The 14,792-nt window shown below is 44.6% G+C and overlaps 1 protein-coding gene across 4 annotated transcripts in view; it reads right to left on the reverse strand.

The window, feature by feature from the left end:
- Window positions 1–14,792, reverse strand: part of cdc42bpab (CDC42 binding protein kinase alpha (DMPK-like) b) — a 107,609-nt gene that overhangs the window by 27,523 nt on the left and 65,294 nt on the right. For all 4 annotated transcript variants that reach the window (XM_079255265.1, XM_079255267.1, XM_079255266.1 and 1 more), the window contains exons 6-17: window positions 13,166–13,259; window positions 12,670–12,870; window positions 12,444–12,582; window positions 12,095–12,204; window positions 9,903–9,982; window positions 8,921–9,099; window positions 8,699–8,821; window positions 8,443–8,576; window positions 3,498–3,619; window positions 3,195–3,315; window positions 2,687–2,797; window positions 2,267–2,514 (exon numbers count right to left, since the gene is read on the reverse strand). In XM_079255265.1, coding sequence (XP_079111391.1) covers window positions 2,267–2,514; window positions 2,687–2,797; window positions 3,195–3,315; window positions 3,498–3,619; window positions 8,443–8,576; window positions 8,699–8,821; window positions 8,921–9,099; window positions 9,903–9,982; window positions 12,095–12,204; window positions 12,444–12,582; window positions 12,670–12,870; window positions 13,166–13,259 — 1,662 coding nt within the window. The remainder of the gene's footprint in view (window positions 1–2,266; window positions 2,515–2,686; window positions 2,798–3,194; window positions 3,316–3,497; window positions 3,620–8,442; window positions 8,577–8,698; window positions 8,822–8,920; window positions 9,100–9,902; window positions 9,983–12,094; window positions 12,205–12,443; window positions 12,583–12,669; window positions 12,871–13,165; window positions 13,260–14,792) is intronic.

The raw sequence follows: 14,792 nt of genomic DNA on the forward strand, positions 1-14,792 counted from the left end.
AAGGACACTCATCGTGTCCAGCATGGAAACAGCTGCATTAAGACATAAATGTCCTCTTGATAAGTACATTTTCTTACTTTTCTCCATTTTTAAAAGATAATAATAAAAATAAAAAAAATTTAAAAAAAGAAGCATTCAGTTTTATCTGAGAAAAAACACAAGCTTTCTCAAACTACGTCCAGATGAAACCAAAGTGGCCAGAAAGCAACTTATAATGATGCCTTTGTATTTTATCTCCATTTTTATGTAAAGTCTTTTGGCACTTTACGTGTGACGAGTGGGTCATGCTGTAGTGTCACTGGTGTCACTGGTCAAGTCATGTTATTTACTGGTATCTGGATGTATTTATTAAATGATCCCATATCGATTGATTGTCTTTAAATCAACGGGCCTTACTGCTTATAAATTGCACTTGGGATTAAAGTTTCTGAGATTGAATGAAAAAAAAAAAAAGAATCAACATCTCATACCAGGGGTTAAGCACGGTGGCGGGAGATTCATGATATGGGCTCATTCCAGCTACAGCAGGGACTACAAGGCCCTCTGTGGATGTTTCCCTGCTTTTACACACCTCTGCAGGTTAGTGGGCCTTGGGGAGCAGGGTTGGGGACCAGACCTGGACTCCTCGCAGTCAGTAAGTGGATCATAAACTCTTCTGGATACCAAAGTATAAAGCAAGACCATCTGTCTGACAGCTAAAACCAGACCATGCAACAGGACGACGATCCCAAACAAACCTGCAGGTCTACAACAGAATGATTAAACAAAATAAAATAATCCAGATGTTGACAAGATCCAGTCCAAGTCCAGATTTAGTGGGGGAGCTATTAACACAAAAATGCTGCAAAGCGGAATAAACCAAAACACGACTTGATGAAAACTCCTCCAGGACGATATGAGACACTGATAACATGATTCTACAAGCTAATGGAGGATTTTTTACACACTAATTCTGCATTTTGACTTTGTTTTTGTAAAATATCTCAGGTTGTATTTATCCAATAAAAACCCCACAAGGACCAGATGATTATTTCTCATGTCCTGATTAGTGGTGGGACTTTAACGCGTTAATTAAGATTAGCGTTAAAAAAAAGTTACACATTTAATGACAGAACTTTTATCAGAGATTTCCTGGTACGTCGATGACACTGATGCACACGCTACTACCTTACCAACTACCTTAGCCGCATTGCCGCCATATTTAGCGGTGTTTCAGAGCCTTCAGTGAGTCTTTTTAAAGACAAAACAGGAAACAACTGTGGAATGGAGGACTTTTAGTCAGAAAGAACGTGTAGTTTTCTCTTCTCTGTTAGCAACACCTCCCTTTCCTCCCCCGTCCTACAGAACACATACGTAGCTCGGTCCTCATGCAGCTCCACACTGCTGTCAGAGCAGGAGGTGATCATCTCTGCTGCATGATCAGACTGAAGTTAATGCTGGTTAATTCGTCCTGGTTTACTGTCAGATATTAACGTCTATTAATGTGGATGAAACACTTAAAAAGTTAAAATGACTGAAACATGTTGTAGACTCAGAGAATAACTGGAGCTGCAGCTGTTAGTTGAAGTATTTTACTTTTCCGTTTTTTGCCAGGATGTTCTTTATTTTGTTTTTACCGTTTAATAGTTAAATGCATTTTTCCAGACATTAATAGAATTTGAGTTTACTATATTATTGTTTTCTATTATTTGATTTAAAAACCCTTAAAATCCATTTAAATGACAAAAAAAAAATAGCTTTTTGGCAAAAATGTTATGTAGTTAAAATGTGATTAATTAAGATTAATTATTGCAAAGCCTGTAATTAGTAATTAATTAGATTAATTTTTTTTTCTTTTTAAATCATCCCTAGATGTGAAACCTAAGAACTGAGATTACAGGTACGTTTATTCACGTGCAAGTCATCTGTAAAGTAAAGAAAAACTGCACTGGAAGTACTGGAATCCCTAAAGAAACACTGTCAGGTCTACAGGTCAAGTACAGGTCTACATGACAAATCAAATCTCAAGGTCAGAGGAGCAGCTAGATTAGCAATGAAAAAAAACACAGCACGTCACAGCTACGTTTAGAGGAACGAAGAGGGACGAAGCTACTGGATAAACATCTGTAATTACCTCGCAGAGTCTTCACTGTAAGAAAACCAAGAGAGATAACTGGATGAATGTTTAGATCTTTAGAGAATATATTAACAATAATATCGATACTCTGCAAGTCTTGATCAGACAGGACTGAGGCGGGGGGGGGGGGGGGGCAGGCAGGTAAAGTACCTCTCACGGCGAGTTTTGTCCAGTTTGTCTTTGAGCATGAGGATCTCCTTCTGCAGGTTGAGGTGCTGGCTCTCGGCGTCTCGCAGCTCTTTGCGTAGGGCCTTCAGCTCAGTGCCGTGCTGCGCCTCCCTGCGCGTCAGCTCCTCCTCGAATAAGAGTGTTTTCTTCTCCATTTCCCCACGCAGACGGCCCACCTCCTGGGTCTGATCCGCAGAAGCCGGGGCTGCGGGGGAACCGACCTGCTTCAGCTGTGGACGGTGGGAAAAAGGACAGCAGAGGACTTGGTGAAGCTGGACGCCATTGACGAAGATGATTGGAGGATGGAGTAAAGAGGAAGAAAGCTACAAATCGTCTCGGCCTGCACCTTTAAAAGACGCCGAGCGAAGTAAAGTTGGTGTTGGACTGTGTTTGTGAACTCACCTTAAGCCCTTCGAGCTCCTCCTCCAGCTGTCTGCTGTACTGCTCGTTCCGCTCTCGCAGCTTCTTCTCCTTCTGCGCCTCCGCTGCCTGCTCCTCCACCTGCACCTCCATCTGATAATGAATAAAAGCAAATGTCTAACAAATTCTCCTCTCATGGACCCATAAAGACGAGGAAACTTTAAACACACGTATCCTACAGACATATCTAATAAAACTAACATGCAGACTATTTATACATATATAAACACAATTAATACACAAGAGAAACACAGATTTTCATTTGATTCTGTGACTTTATTCCACCGACTTTCTCTTAAAGTACACGTTTCCCTGACGATTGTGAACAGAATGTGTGAAAAAGTGAGTGAAATAAAGCCACAGCAACATTATTTCTACATGTATGGTGAGGAGATGCAGGTGGAAGACACGGGAGTAGCGTGATTTGTGTACCAACCAGCGGATGTGGACAGAACAGGGTGTGCTACCAACCACAGGGAGTCTACTCTACCTCCTTCTTGGCCCTCTCAGCCTTTCGCACCTCAAGACGGAGAGCCTCAACCTTTTGACTCTGGCTCTCCATCTCCTCCTCCTTGTCGCGCAGCTGGCGAGCGAGGCGTTGCTTTGAAGACCTGTGTGGACGAATCCGATGGATTATAAATGATGCATTTATTACTATTGATAAATATGAGGCCAGTCTCACACATTTAGAGTCCTACATACAGTCTGAGGATTAAATCATATCAGATGTGACTATCAGGGAGTAGAAGCAGTTGTCTTGGGTTGGAGGTGTAACGCAGAGATGTGATTCTACCTGAGGTCGGAAAGTCTCTCGTTGAGCTCAGAAAACTCTTGCATAGCCAGTTTTCTCTGGCTGTGAGCTTCTTTCAGCTCCTTTGACTGAGACTTCAGCTTCTCATTGGCCTCCACGAAATCCTGATCAGAGGAGACAAAAATGCAAACGTTGCTTTTAACCCCAGCACGTCTACATACACATATGAGGGCATCACATTTTAGAGTTACGATCCATCATCCACATCAGGAGTCACCTACTCCAGTCCTATAGAGCTACCATCCTGCAGGTTTTAGTGTTGACCAGGTAAGACACACTTGATAAGAAAAAAAAGGGGAAAAAATTATTCAACTGATTGTTTAAATTTTGTAATAATATTGTCTGATACACATCTACTATAGTAGAGTTTATTTTTGGTCAGTGAGTAATCAAATAAAGTGAATTCAAAGGTTAATAGGAAGTGATCGGACAAGACAGGGTTTTAAGTAAAAACTTTGAGCTTATCATTCTCAATACCATATGTTAGAACAAGATCAAGAGTATGGCCATGAGAGTGAGTGGCTCCATGGACATTTTGTGAAAACCTAATTGAGTTTAGAATAGAGCTAAAGGAAATGTTTAAACTTTCTTTTTCATCGTCAACATGAATATTAAAATCACCTAGTACAATGACTATCAGTAGTCAGCACTAACTCAGACAAGAGATCTGAGAAGTCCGTCAGAAACTCTAAGTAAGGTCCAGGTGGGCGATACACTAATGTTAAAACACTTGAATTGATACCAATGAAAAGGTTCAACAACTTGCTGTCATCTTCTGCACCTGCCTGTAAATGAGCCATTTATTTGACTCAGGTATGCTGCAGCAGAAAGACACTAAAACCTGCAAGATGGTACCTCTCGAGGACTGCAGTTGGGGACTCCTGGTCTACAGTACATACAATAAAATATGTTTCATCTCGTCTTCGTGCCGCTTATCAGGGGTTGGGTCGCGGGGGCAGCAGCCTAAGCAGGGAAGTCCAGACTTCTCTCTCCCCAGCCCCATTTGCCAACTCTGCGGGGGGGATCCCGAGGCGTTCCCAGGCCAGTTGAGAGATATAATCCCTCCAGCGTGTCCTGGGTCTTCCCCGGGGTCTCCTCCCAGAGGGATGTGCCTGGAACACCTCACCAGGGAGGCGTCCAGGAGGCATTCTAACCAGATGCCCGAGCCACCCCAACTGGTTCCTCTCGATGCGGAGGAGCAGCGGCTCTACTCTGAGCCCCTCCCGGATGACCGAGCTCCTCACCCTATCTCTAAGGGAGAGCCCAGCCACCCTGTGGAGGAAACCCATTTCAGCCGCCTGTATACAACCTCCCTGAGCCGTCACCTTATCATGGTAGAGGGGTTTGTGCGTGCCGAAGATCCTAGCAGCTATGTTGTCTGGGGCTTTATGCCCCTGGTAGGGTCACCCATGGCAAACAGGTGTCTAGGGAAGGGACCAGACCAAACGTGGCTCATCGACCCCTATGACGACGACAAACCTGGGCATAAATGTTCCCTTGCCCGGACACGGGTTACCGGGACCCCCTTCTGGAGCCAGGCCTGGAGGTGGGGTACGAGAGCGAGCGTCTGGTGGCCGGGCCTTTGCCCATGGGGCCCGGTCGGGCTCAGCCCAAAAGGGTTACATGGGCCCCACCTCCCGTGGGCTCACCATCTGCGGGAGGAGCCGTAGGGGTCGGGTGCAGTGTGAGCTGGGCGGCAGCAAGGGGCCGGGACCCTGACGGTCCGATCCCTGGCTGCAGAAACTGGCTCTAGAGATGTGGAATGTCACCTCTCTGGTGGGGAAGGACTCACCTCGACGCATGGCTTGGGCTCTGGAACCAGTACCCTCGAGAGGGGCTGGACTTTCTTCCACTCTGGAGTTGCTCATGGTGGGAGGCGCTGAGCAGGTGTGGGCATTCTCATCGGCCCCCAGCTTGGTGCCTGCACGTTGGGGTTTACCCCAGTGGATGAAAGGGTAGTTTCCCTCTGCCTTCGGGTGGGGGGACGGGTCCTGACTGTTGTCTGTGCTTATGCACCGAACAGCAGTTCAGAGTACCCACCCTTTCTGGAGTCCTTGGAGGGAGTGCTGGAGGGTGCTCCATCTGGGGACTCCATAGTTCTGTTGGGGACTTCAATGCTCACGTGGGCAATGACAGTGAGACTTGGAGAGGAGTGATTGGGAGGCATGGCCCCCCCCCCCTCTGAACCAAAATGGTGTTTTGTTATTGGACTTCTGTGCTCGTCATGGATTGTCCATAACGAACACCATGTTCCAACATAAGAGTGTCCATATGTACACCTGGCATCAGGATTCCCTGGGCCGCAGTTTGATGATCGATTTTGTAGTCGTATCGTCGGACCTGCGGCCACATGCCTTGGACACTCAGGTGAAGAGAGGGGCGGAGCTGTCAACTGTCAGGTGGTGAGTTGGCTCAGATGGTGGGGAAGGAAGTCGGTCAGATCTGGCAGGCCCAAATGTGTTGTAAGGGGCTGCTGGGAACATCTGGCTGAGTCCCCAGTCAGAGCGAGCTTCAACTCCCACCTTCAGTGTAAAGCTGAAGAGTGGGAGTCCTATCGGGCCTTCTTGGCGTGTGGGACTCCGGAGGCAGCTGATGGGTACCGACAGGCTAAGCGGCATGCGGCTTCGGCTGTCGCCAAGGCAAAAATTCGGGCATGGGAGGAGTTCGTCGAGGCCATGAGAAAGACTTCCGGACGGCTTCGAGGAGATTCTGGTCCACCATCCGGCGGCTCAGGAGGGGGAAGCAGTGCTCCATCAACACTGTGTACAGTGGAGGTGGGGAGCTGCTGACCTCAACTTGGGACGTTGTGGGTCAGTGGGGAGAGTATTTCGAAGACCTCCTCAATCCTACCAACACGTCTTCCGATGAGAAAGCAGAGCTGGGGGACTCAGGGGGGGACTCTCCTATCTCTGGGGCTGAAGTTGCTGAGGTGGTCAAAAAGCTCCTCGGCGGAAAGGCCCCGGGGGGTGGATGAGATCCGCCTGGAGTTCCTTAAGGCTCTGGATGCTGTGGGGCTGTCCTGGCTGACACGCCTCTGCAGCATCGCGTGGACATCGGGGGCAGTACCGCTGGATTGGCAGACTGGGGTGGTGGTCCTCCTTTTTAAGAAGGGGGACCGGAGGGTGTGTTCCAATTACAGGGGAATCACACTCCTCAGCCTCCCTGGGAAGGTCTATTCAGGGGTCCTGGAGAGGAGGGTCCGCTGGATAGTCAAATCCCAGATTGAGGAGGAGCAGTGCGGTTTTTGTCCTGGTCGCGGAACAGTAGACCAGCTCTATACCCTCTTTGGGGTCCTGGAGGGGGCATGGGAGTTTGCCCAACCAGTCTAGATGTGCTTTGTGGACTTGGAGAAGGCATTCGACCGTGTCCCCCGGGGGCTCCTGTGAGGGTTACTCTGGGAGTATGGGGTACCGGACCCCCTTGTACGAGCTGTCCGGTCCCTGTACGACAGGTGTCAGAGCTTGGTCCGCATTGCCGGTAGTAAGTCGGATTCGTTTCCAGTGAGGGTTGGACTCCACCTAGGCTGCCCTTTATCATCGATTCTGTTCATAACTTATATGGACAGAATTTCTAGGCGCAGCCGAGGGGTTGAGGGGATCCGGCTTGGTGGCCTCAGGATTGGGTCCCTGCTTTTTGCAGATGACGTGGTCCTGTTGGCTTCATCTGGTTGTGATCTCCAGCTCTCACTTGAGCGATTCACGGCCGAGTGTGAAGCGGCTGGGATGGGAATCAGCACCTCCAAATCTGAGACCATGGTCCTCAGCCGGAATAGGGTGGTTTGCCCTCTCCAGGTCGGGAGTCAGGTCCTGCCTCAAGTGGAGGAGTTTAAATATCTTGGGGTCTTGTTCACGAGTGCAGGAAGGATGGAGCGTGAGATCGACAGACGGATCGGTGCGGCGTCTGCAGTAATGTGGACTCTGCGCTGGTCTGTCGTGGTGAAGAAGGAGCTGAGCCAGAAGGCGAAGCTCTCGATTTACCAGTCAATCTACGTTCCTACCCTCACCTATGGTCATGAGCTGTGGGTCGTGACCGAAATAACAAGATCTCGCATACAGGCGGCTGAAAAATATGTTTCATATATCATAAAAATGACAAATAAATACACAAAATAGTAGTCAGTTCTTAGACAGTTGGGACAGGTTAAACATTACTGAAAACTATTTGTATATAATGTCTACAAAACCACAAAATTATTACATTTGTGCCCATTTCTCATATAAAATCCACAATATGAACATGTAAACCATTTTTTAGTTAAATGTTTACTTAATAGTGTGGGAGGCATAAAATACTGGGCTGCAATTGGCCAATAAGCAAGTTTTGTTATCTGTGTCTACATGCACAGCAAAAATCTGATCATAGTCTAAATTCTGGAGTTATCAGATGATTCAAGTGATCATGTAGACATCATACTCTGACTAAGCTTTGTCAGATAACATCTGATGTTTAATAACATAACGTCATCTTATCAAGAGAAACACCTCGATTTCTCACCAACAATCCCATGTTTTCATGTGTGTAGACTCATCATTATTTGGTTTATTTAGGTAGTTTTATAACATCTATGCATGTAAAAAGAGCATGTGCAGATGCGGTGATATCTTGTTAAAAGGACACTGGCAACGTGAGGAGAACACAAAAGGAAAACACGATGGCGAGCGGCACCGAGTCAGAGTTTCAACAAAGTGTAAAAAAAAAACCACATGCAGTCGATTTTGCAGGCTTATTAGCATCACATTAGCAGCTAATGCTAACACAGATAGCTGTTAATGTGGAGTTAAGTTCAACAAAAACTGCAGACCGGCGTTTTTTTTAATATTACGTTTCAGAAACGCATCGGATATAAACGAGCTCTGTGTAGCTTTAATATACAAGCGAATACTTAATTTTTTTTGGACACTAAAAACTGAAAAGTTGGGAGCAGCACCTTTTGTAGGTCGTCCCTCTCCAGCGTGACACTCCGCATCTGTTTCTCCAGAGTCTTGATGTGTTTAGATGAATCCTCCAAGTCCCTCCGAGCCGACGTCACGTCCTCCAGCTGCTTCTCCAGCTGATCCGAGTCTGACAAAATGTTTAAAGGTTCACATTTTAACGAACATATCATCGACGTGAGAAACTTTTACGCAGAGTTTCTGTTGTTTTCTGTTTAGTGTCTAAGATGAACACAGAAACAAAGTCCTGACCTGCAATTTGCTTCTTGAGGATATCAATCTCGCTCTTCAGGCTTCTGATCTCCACCTCCCTGTTAGCGCTAAGCGGTGCCTCGCCTGAAGGATGCTGCAGCGCCTGCACCGTCTGAGTCGACTCTGTAACCAGTAATAACACCGGTTGTGCTGATTTTACATCTATGTGTTTTGAGGAATGTGTTTATTTTTAGAGACATGCATCAAACCAGATTCCCTCACCTTGCAGTTTGCGGCTTAGCTCTACTTTCTCCTGCTCCAGACGGCGGATCCGTCTCTCGTAGGCCTCAGTGGCCAGGCTGTCCTCTAGGCTGCGCTGGACGTCCAGGTCCAGCTGGTCCTGCCCTGATTTGCCCGCCTCCACGGTGAGCTGTCGCAAGCAACCACGGTCAGATATAGTACTGTTAAGGAAGTAGACAGGGAAAAAAAGAGACCCCATAAGAGCAACATAGCGGGAAAAGTAACAATATATACATTTTTATGTATATGCTGATGGTATGGTAAGGCTAATTTATTTATAGAAGTGAAAAATGTGTTTGAACATGAAAGAGAGCAGACAAAAGAGACCAAAAGGAAGTGAGAGAGACAGAGAAAAATGAGGGGAAGCAGGGAAAAGAGTGGAGGAGAGAGATAAAGATGGGCTGAAAGATGAGAGGTCATGGAAGAACAGAGGAGAGGGAGATAGGAGAGAAAAATAGAGACAGAGATGAGGAACAGAGAGAAAGAAGAAAGGAAAACGCCATTATCACTGAGGCTTGCAGAGATAAGAAGAAGCCAGTGGGTTTTGGTTGCTTTCTCACGAGCAGCACTTCAGTGTGAGGTTCTACGGCACATCGTGAACATCACCTTATTAGGGAGGGAAGCTAATTCAGTCCTTCTGCTCTTCTTCAGATGGACTGACAGCAAGGCTGCACAGTGAACTCACAGGGGAAATCCTTCTACTTAATATGACTCATTACAAATAAAGCCATGAATGACAGGCTGATATTGTTCATCTCTGTTTCTCATCTTCACATTTTACATTTAATGGCTGCTTAACATGACTGCCAGAAAAATCTGCCTCCATTTCATTCCTTTCACCTGAAATCACACTGAAAACAACAAGTGTGGACGAATAGATAATGACAAATAGACTAAATTAGGCAGTGATGGAAGAAGAGGAGGGTAGTTTCCCTATTTATCCATTCCCTTTGGTAACACTTACCATTTACTTGTATATGTGAAGCCCACAAAGGGGAGGTGGTGGCCAGAGAAGGCAGTGTGAGAGGGAGGAGGCATGGTCTCCTATAAAGGATAAAAAGAAGAGAAATGAACAAATCGTCATCAAGGAATACATACGTCACTACAATCTGAATAAAGCCAGACAAAAACACACGCCTGGGCCTCAGAAGAATTTAAATCTGCAGATGATTTCTGTCTCACACTCCCAGCCCAAAGTAGAAACATCCAGCCTTCCCATCTTAATTGCCATCCAAACTACGCTGGATTCCCTCCACCTCGGAAATGGCAAGCTGAGATTTTGCTTTTTTTATCAATGACAAATTGTTTTCAGGAGTTTTGGAATTTGCTGAATATAAAAAGATGCTAAGAACACTAAAGATGCATGATACATCGGTGTTAATATTGGCAAACGTAAGCCCTTTTTTGTTCTTTTTAAATATATCGGAATCAGTCCAATAAGTAAAACCTGGGCCAATGCTAACAACCAATATTTATTTCCTGCTGTTTGTGTATGTGTGTCAGGAGTTGGCGGTGGGTTCTGGGAGGGACATGTGGTATTTGTTTGGGCATGTGAAGCAATGTCAGCGATGTGGTCGTTTTTCAAGTGCCAAAAGAAAATACTGAAAAAGTAAAATGTACTGCTGAAGTAATATGAGGAGGATGATGCATCAAACATTCAACACCAACAATTTGATGTGTCATCTGAAAAACCACCATCCAGAAGTTCACAATAACAGGAAGTTAGCACTGCTAGTGTTAACTTTTATCTGCCAAAATGATACGATTCATATCTGTATCGGCCATCATTCAGGTTCATCCCTAAATATTCTGTCCAAAGGGTTGGGGTTGACCATGTCTCGTAAAAACAGCTGATAACTGACATTTCACAACAGTCTGATGATGCTTGTGAGGATTACAGACACCAGTCAAAACATGTCAAGGTAAAAACAAGCATCTACTACCTATAACCTTGTCTGACAGAAGAAAAGGTGAAATATATCCCCCCAAAAAGGACTATAAACCTATTGGAGTCAATATTCCACTGTCACATCCAACTTCTAACTTGTTTTTTTAAATAGTTGAATCCAACTTCCTCTGACTTGGGTAAAAGTAATCCGCATCAGCAACATCAGCTGATAAAACCAGTGAGGCAGAACATGACACAGGAATTACACCATTTTTTATGTGCATTAGCTTGTCAGCTAGCATTTGTCTATTCCCAGTTAGGTGTTATTAGATCAGTGTGTGGTAGTCTGAGTTCAGACTGAGATGTGTGCTAGTGTAAGCTCTCAGCTAGCATGTGTCTATTCCCAGTTAGGTGTTATTAGATCAGTGTGTGGTAGTCTGAGTTCAGACTGAGATGTGTGCTAGTGTAAACTCTCAGCTAGCATGTGCCTATTCCCAGTTAGGTGTTATTAGATCAGTGTGTGGTAGTCTGAGTTCAGACTGAGATGTGCACTAGTGTAAGCTCTCAGCTAGGATGTGTTTATTCCAAGTTAGGTGTCATCAGATCAGTGTGTGGTAGTCTGAGTTCAGACTGAGATGTGCACTAGTGTAAGCTCTCAGCTAGCATGTGTCTATTCCCAGTTAGGTGTTATTAGATCAGTGTGTGGTAGTCTGAGTTCAGACTGAGATGTGCACTAGTGTAAGCTCTCAGCTAGGATGTGTTTATTCCAAGTTAGGTGTCATCAGATCAGTGTGTGGTAGTCTGAGTTCAGACTGAGATGTGTGCTAGTGTAAGCTCTTGGCTGCGTCTTTTTCTTTCCCGTACGTGATCATCGGTGTTTAAGCAAGCTGGTCCCAGTCAACAAATAAATAAAAGGAACTAAATTCTAAAAGAGGATCGGTACTGGCAGTCAATGGCAACATAGTGGAAAAAAGAAATCTAACCATTTTAGCATACAGTTCCCACTGGGATCCCCCATGTTATTTAACTGCATTACCTTGAAGATTGTAATAATACTTATTTTAGGTGTAATTTGTGTCCAAAGTTTAGTCTAGACAGTAGTTGAAAGAAGCGCAGCAGATCTCCTATGACAAGCTATGGAAGACGTTGCTCACTCACACTCTAAAACCAGTGAAACCAGTGCATAATGCAGATGATATTTAATGTTTTTCTCGTGTAAATTTGTTTAATTCATGAAAAGATGTCAAATACGTCTCATAAAGCCCTACCGAGTTCTTTAGACAGTCGTCATCCACATCAAAGTTGGAGGTATCTGTGGGACTGCTGACTTCTGGGATGTAAGGAGCCTCACATGTGAGAATGTTTTCCCAATCAATGCCTAAAAGACATTAAAACAAGTTAAAGATTTTATTTATTAATTTGCAAACAAAAGAGCAGCTGTGACATCTGCTCAAAGCAGGGCCTAAAATCTAAATCAACCCTTCAGACAACTTTGTTTAGATCATTTGGATAAATTACTGATACAATCCTGCAGGTGAAAAGCAGCTTCATTCTGTGTTTATACAGGAAAAAAAATACTGCATTTTCTAACATGTAAAGATAAATCTCAGTCTGTACCAGTAAAAAATGGATGCTGCTTGAAGTCCTCAATGCCGTTTTGTCCCAATCTGTGCTCTCGACTGCAAATGAGCCGACGAATCAGGTCCTTTGCATCCTCCGACACGTCTGTAATCTGCTGCGGGAACTGGAATCGCTCCTGCGCAAAGCATTTGTCAAATAAAACGAACGTTAACAGTGAAATGAAGAGTTTTTTTAATGGGTTTTATCACTGCCACATCCTCACCTTGTGGTTCATAATCTTCCCGTAGGTTTCTACCAGGGATTCTGCATAAAAAGGGGTCTCGCCGTACAGCATTTCATACATGCAGACGCCCAGGGACCACCAGTCGCATTCAGGTCCGTACTTGCCTTTCCCGTCTTCCATTGCCTGGAGGATCTCGGGGGAAATGTAGTCTGGAGTTCCCACCGCCACTGAGGACTGCACCTAGCCGTGGAACAGAACAGAACAGAACTCGCCATCATTTCTCCATTTTACAAGCTTTACAATGTCATTCAATCTCTTCATTAACATTCAAGAACTTCTTTGATCTTTCATCTCTTCCTGTCATAATCCTGATGTGCAACATCAGGAGCCACAGCCTGCAGACACAGCCAAACAGCTAAACCACACAGTCCTCTTAGGAGACCCCCGAGGGGCTGGACAAGGGGGGGTTAGTAAAACTCTGGTATGTTTGCTTTGGACCAAAGGGAGCAACAGCAGTAGTGTGGTAAAAACTTACAGTCCCATCCTCCATGAGTTTGAGGCAGGAGCCGAAGTCGGCCAGGCGGATGTGGCCATTCATATCCAGCAGAATGTTGTCAGGCTTAATGTCCCTGTAAGAAAAAGGAGGTGGGGGGGCATAAAGGGAGGAATAAAAGACAAACTGAGTAAGCGGTTCCTGAAGAAAACAAGACGATCGTCCAATCAAAACAATATGCAATAAGACATCCAAAAGACACAGTCGCACTCCTCACCTCATATTACAGTGAACTCCAATCAATTATCATCAAATGAGGTTACATAACTTTAAGAAGGAGGGGAGGGGGTAACTCTCTTAATTTCCCTGTAAACCTTGTGTTTATTCATTTAGATCCATTTCTGATTCGATTAAGTGTAATTTCCTCCTGCTCATTTGTCAAGCAGCATGTCAACTCCTAATTGACCACAAGAAAGAATAAACAGTGAAAATAGCTGGTCTGTGTTGTGGGAATTAGCTGCACATAAAGCTTGACAACAAACACGCACTCTGTTTGAGAAAATATGCAGCACACAAACACACTCCCACTCGCCAAAAATAAGACCTTGTGTCCTGAAGCAGAGGTACTCCCTTATTCCTTTTTTTTCCTACTATATCTGAGGGAACAGAGGAAGAGGAGGAAGAAGAAGAGGAGGAGGCTTGGTGTTCCTGACAACGCATTCTTTTACGGATGTGGCCACTGTAGATTTTTCTCACCCTGCATCTGTTCTGCATTACTGCTGCTGACAGTGTTTATATTACAGATACATACTGTGGCTTGATTCTAGTCAGCAGAATTAATCCTTATTCAAAGCAGGAGGAGTTTTTCTGGTCTGCTACCTTAAACAAGTAGACTTTCCCAACATCCATCAGCCACTTTCCCCGACAAATTACATTTTTATAAACAAACTAGATAATCAGAGAGGCTGGAAAACATGCAAAGCACAAACAGAAGGTTATGTATGTTCCTTTAAACTGAGTCATTTTATTGATTTAACTGGTTTACTGTTGGTCATAAGATATTCGGTGAACTTTTCGATAGAGAACAGGAAGCTCTAAGTCATCATTGTGATGAATTTAAGTTTGAGCACAATAAAAAAAAAAAAGTCCTGATCCAGGCCTCATTTCTTTATATTTTGCTTCCAGTGAGTCAAACTTTCTTTTCATCTTTTGAAGTAGTCTTGAATAGCAGTTCTCAGGGATTTCTGAAGCTCTTTGTAAAGTTTTTCTTTGGCTTTTTCACTCATTTTCTGCTCAGTCTTTGTGAATACTGACCTATGAATCACTGAAGCTTAAGAAAAACACATGACGCTGAACTCTTTGTTCCTAACACCCTGTCACAAAGACATCATTTGTTCCATTTCCTTTCAGTGAATTTCAGTGAAAATGCAAAAGGTAACACAGTTTAAAGGGGAAAAAAAAGGATTTCTGCAGCAACAAGGTGATTCCAAAAGAGCTATTAGCTGAAGACTTGGCATATCTCAACATGGTGTGCAGTGAACCCTTTAAATAAATCAAAGGAAACAAAGTTACAGTCAGCGATTAAATACAGATAAACAAGATTTGAAAGTGATGGTTTTCCAACCTGACAGTGATGCTGAGAGATATATTTCAGCTGATACATCTACAG

Source organism: Telmatherina bonti (genome assembly GCF_933228915.1).
Source record: "Telmatherina bonti genome assembly, chromosome: 16".
NCBI lineage: Eukaryota > Metazoa > Chordata > Actinopteri > Atheriniformes > Telmatherinidae > Telmatherina > Telmatherina bonti.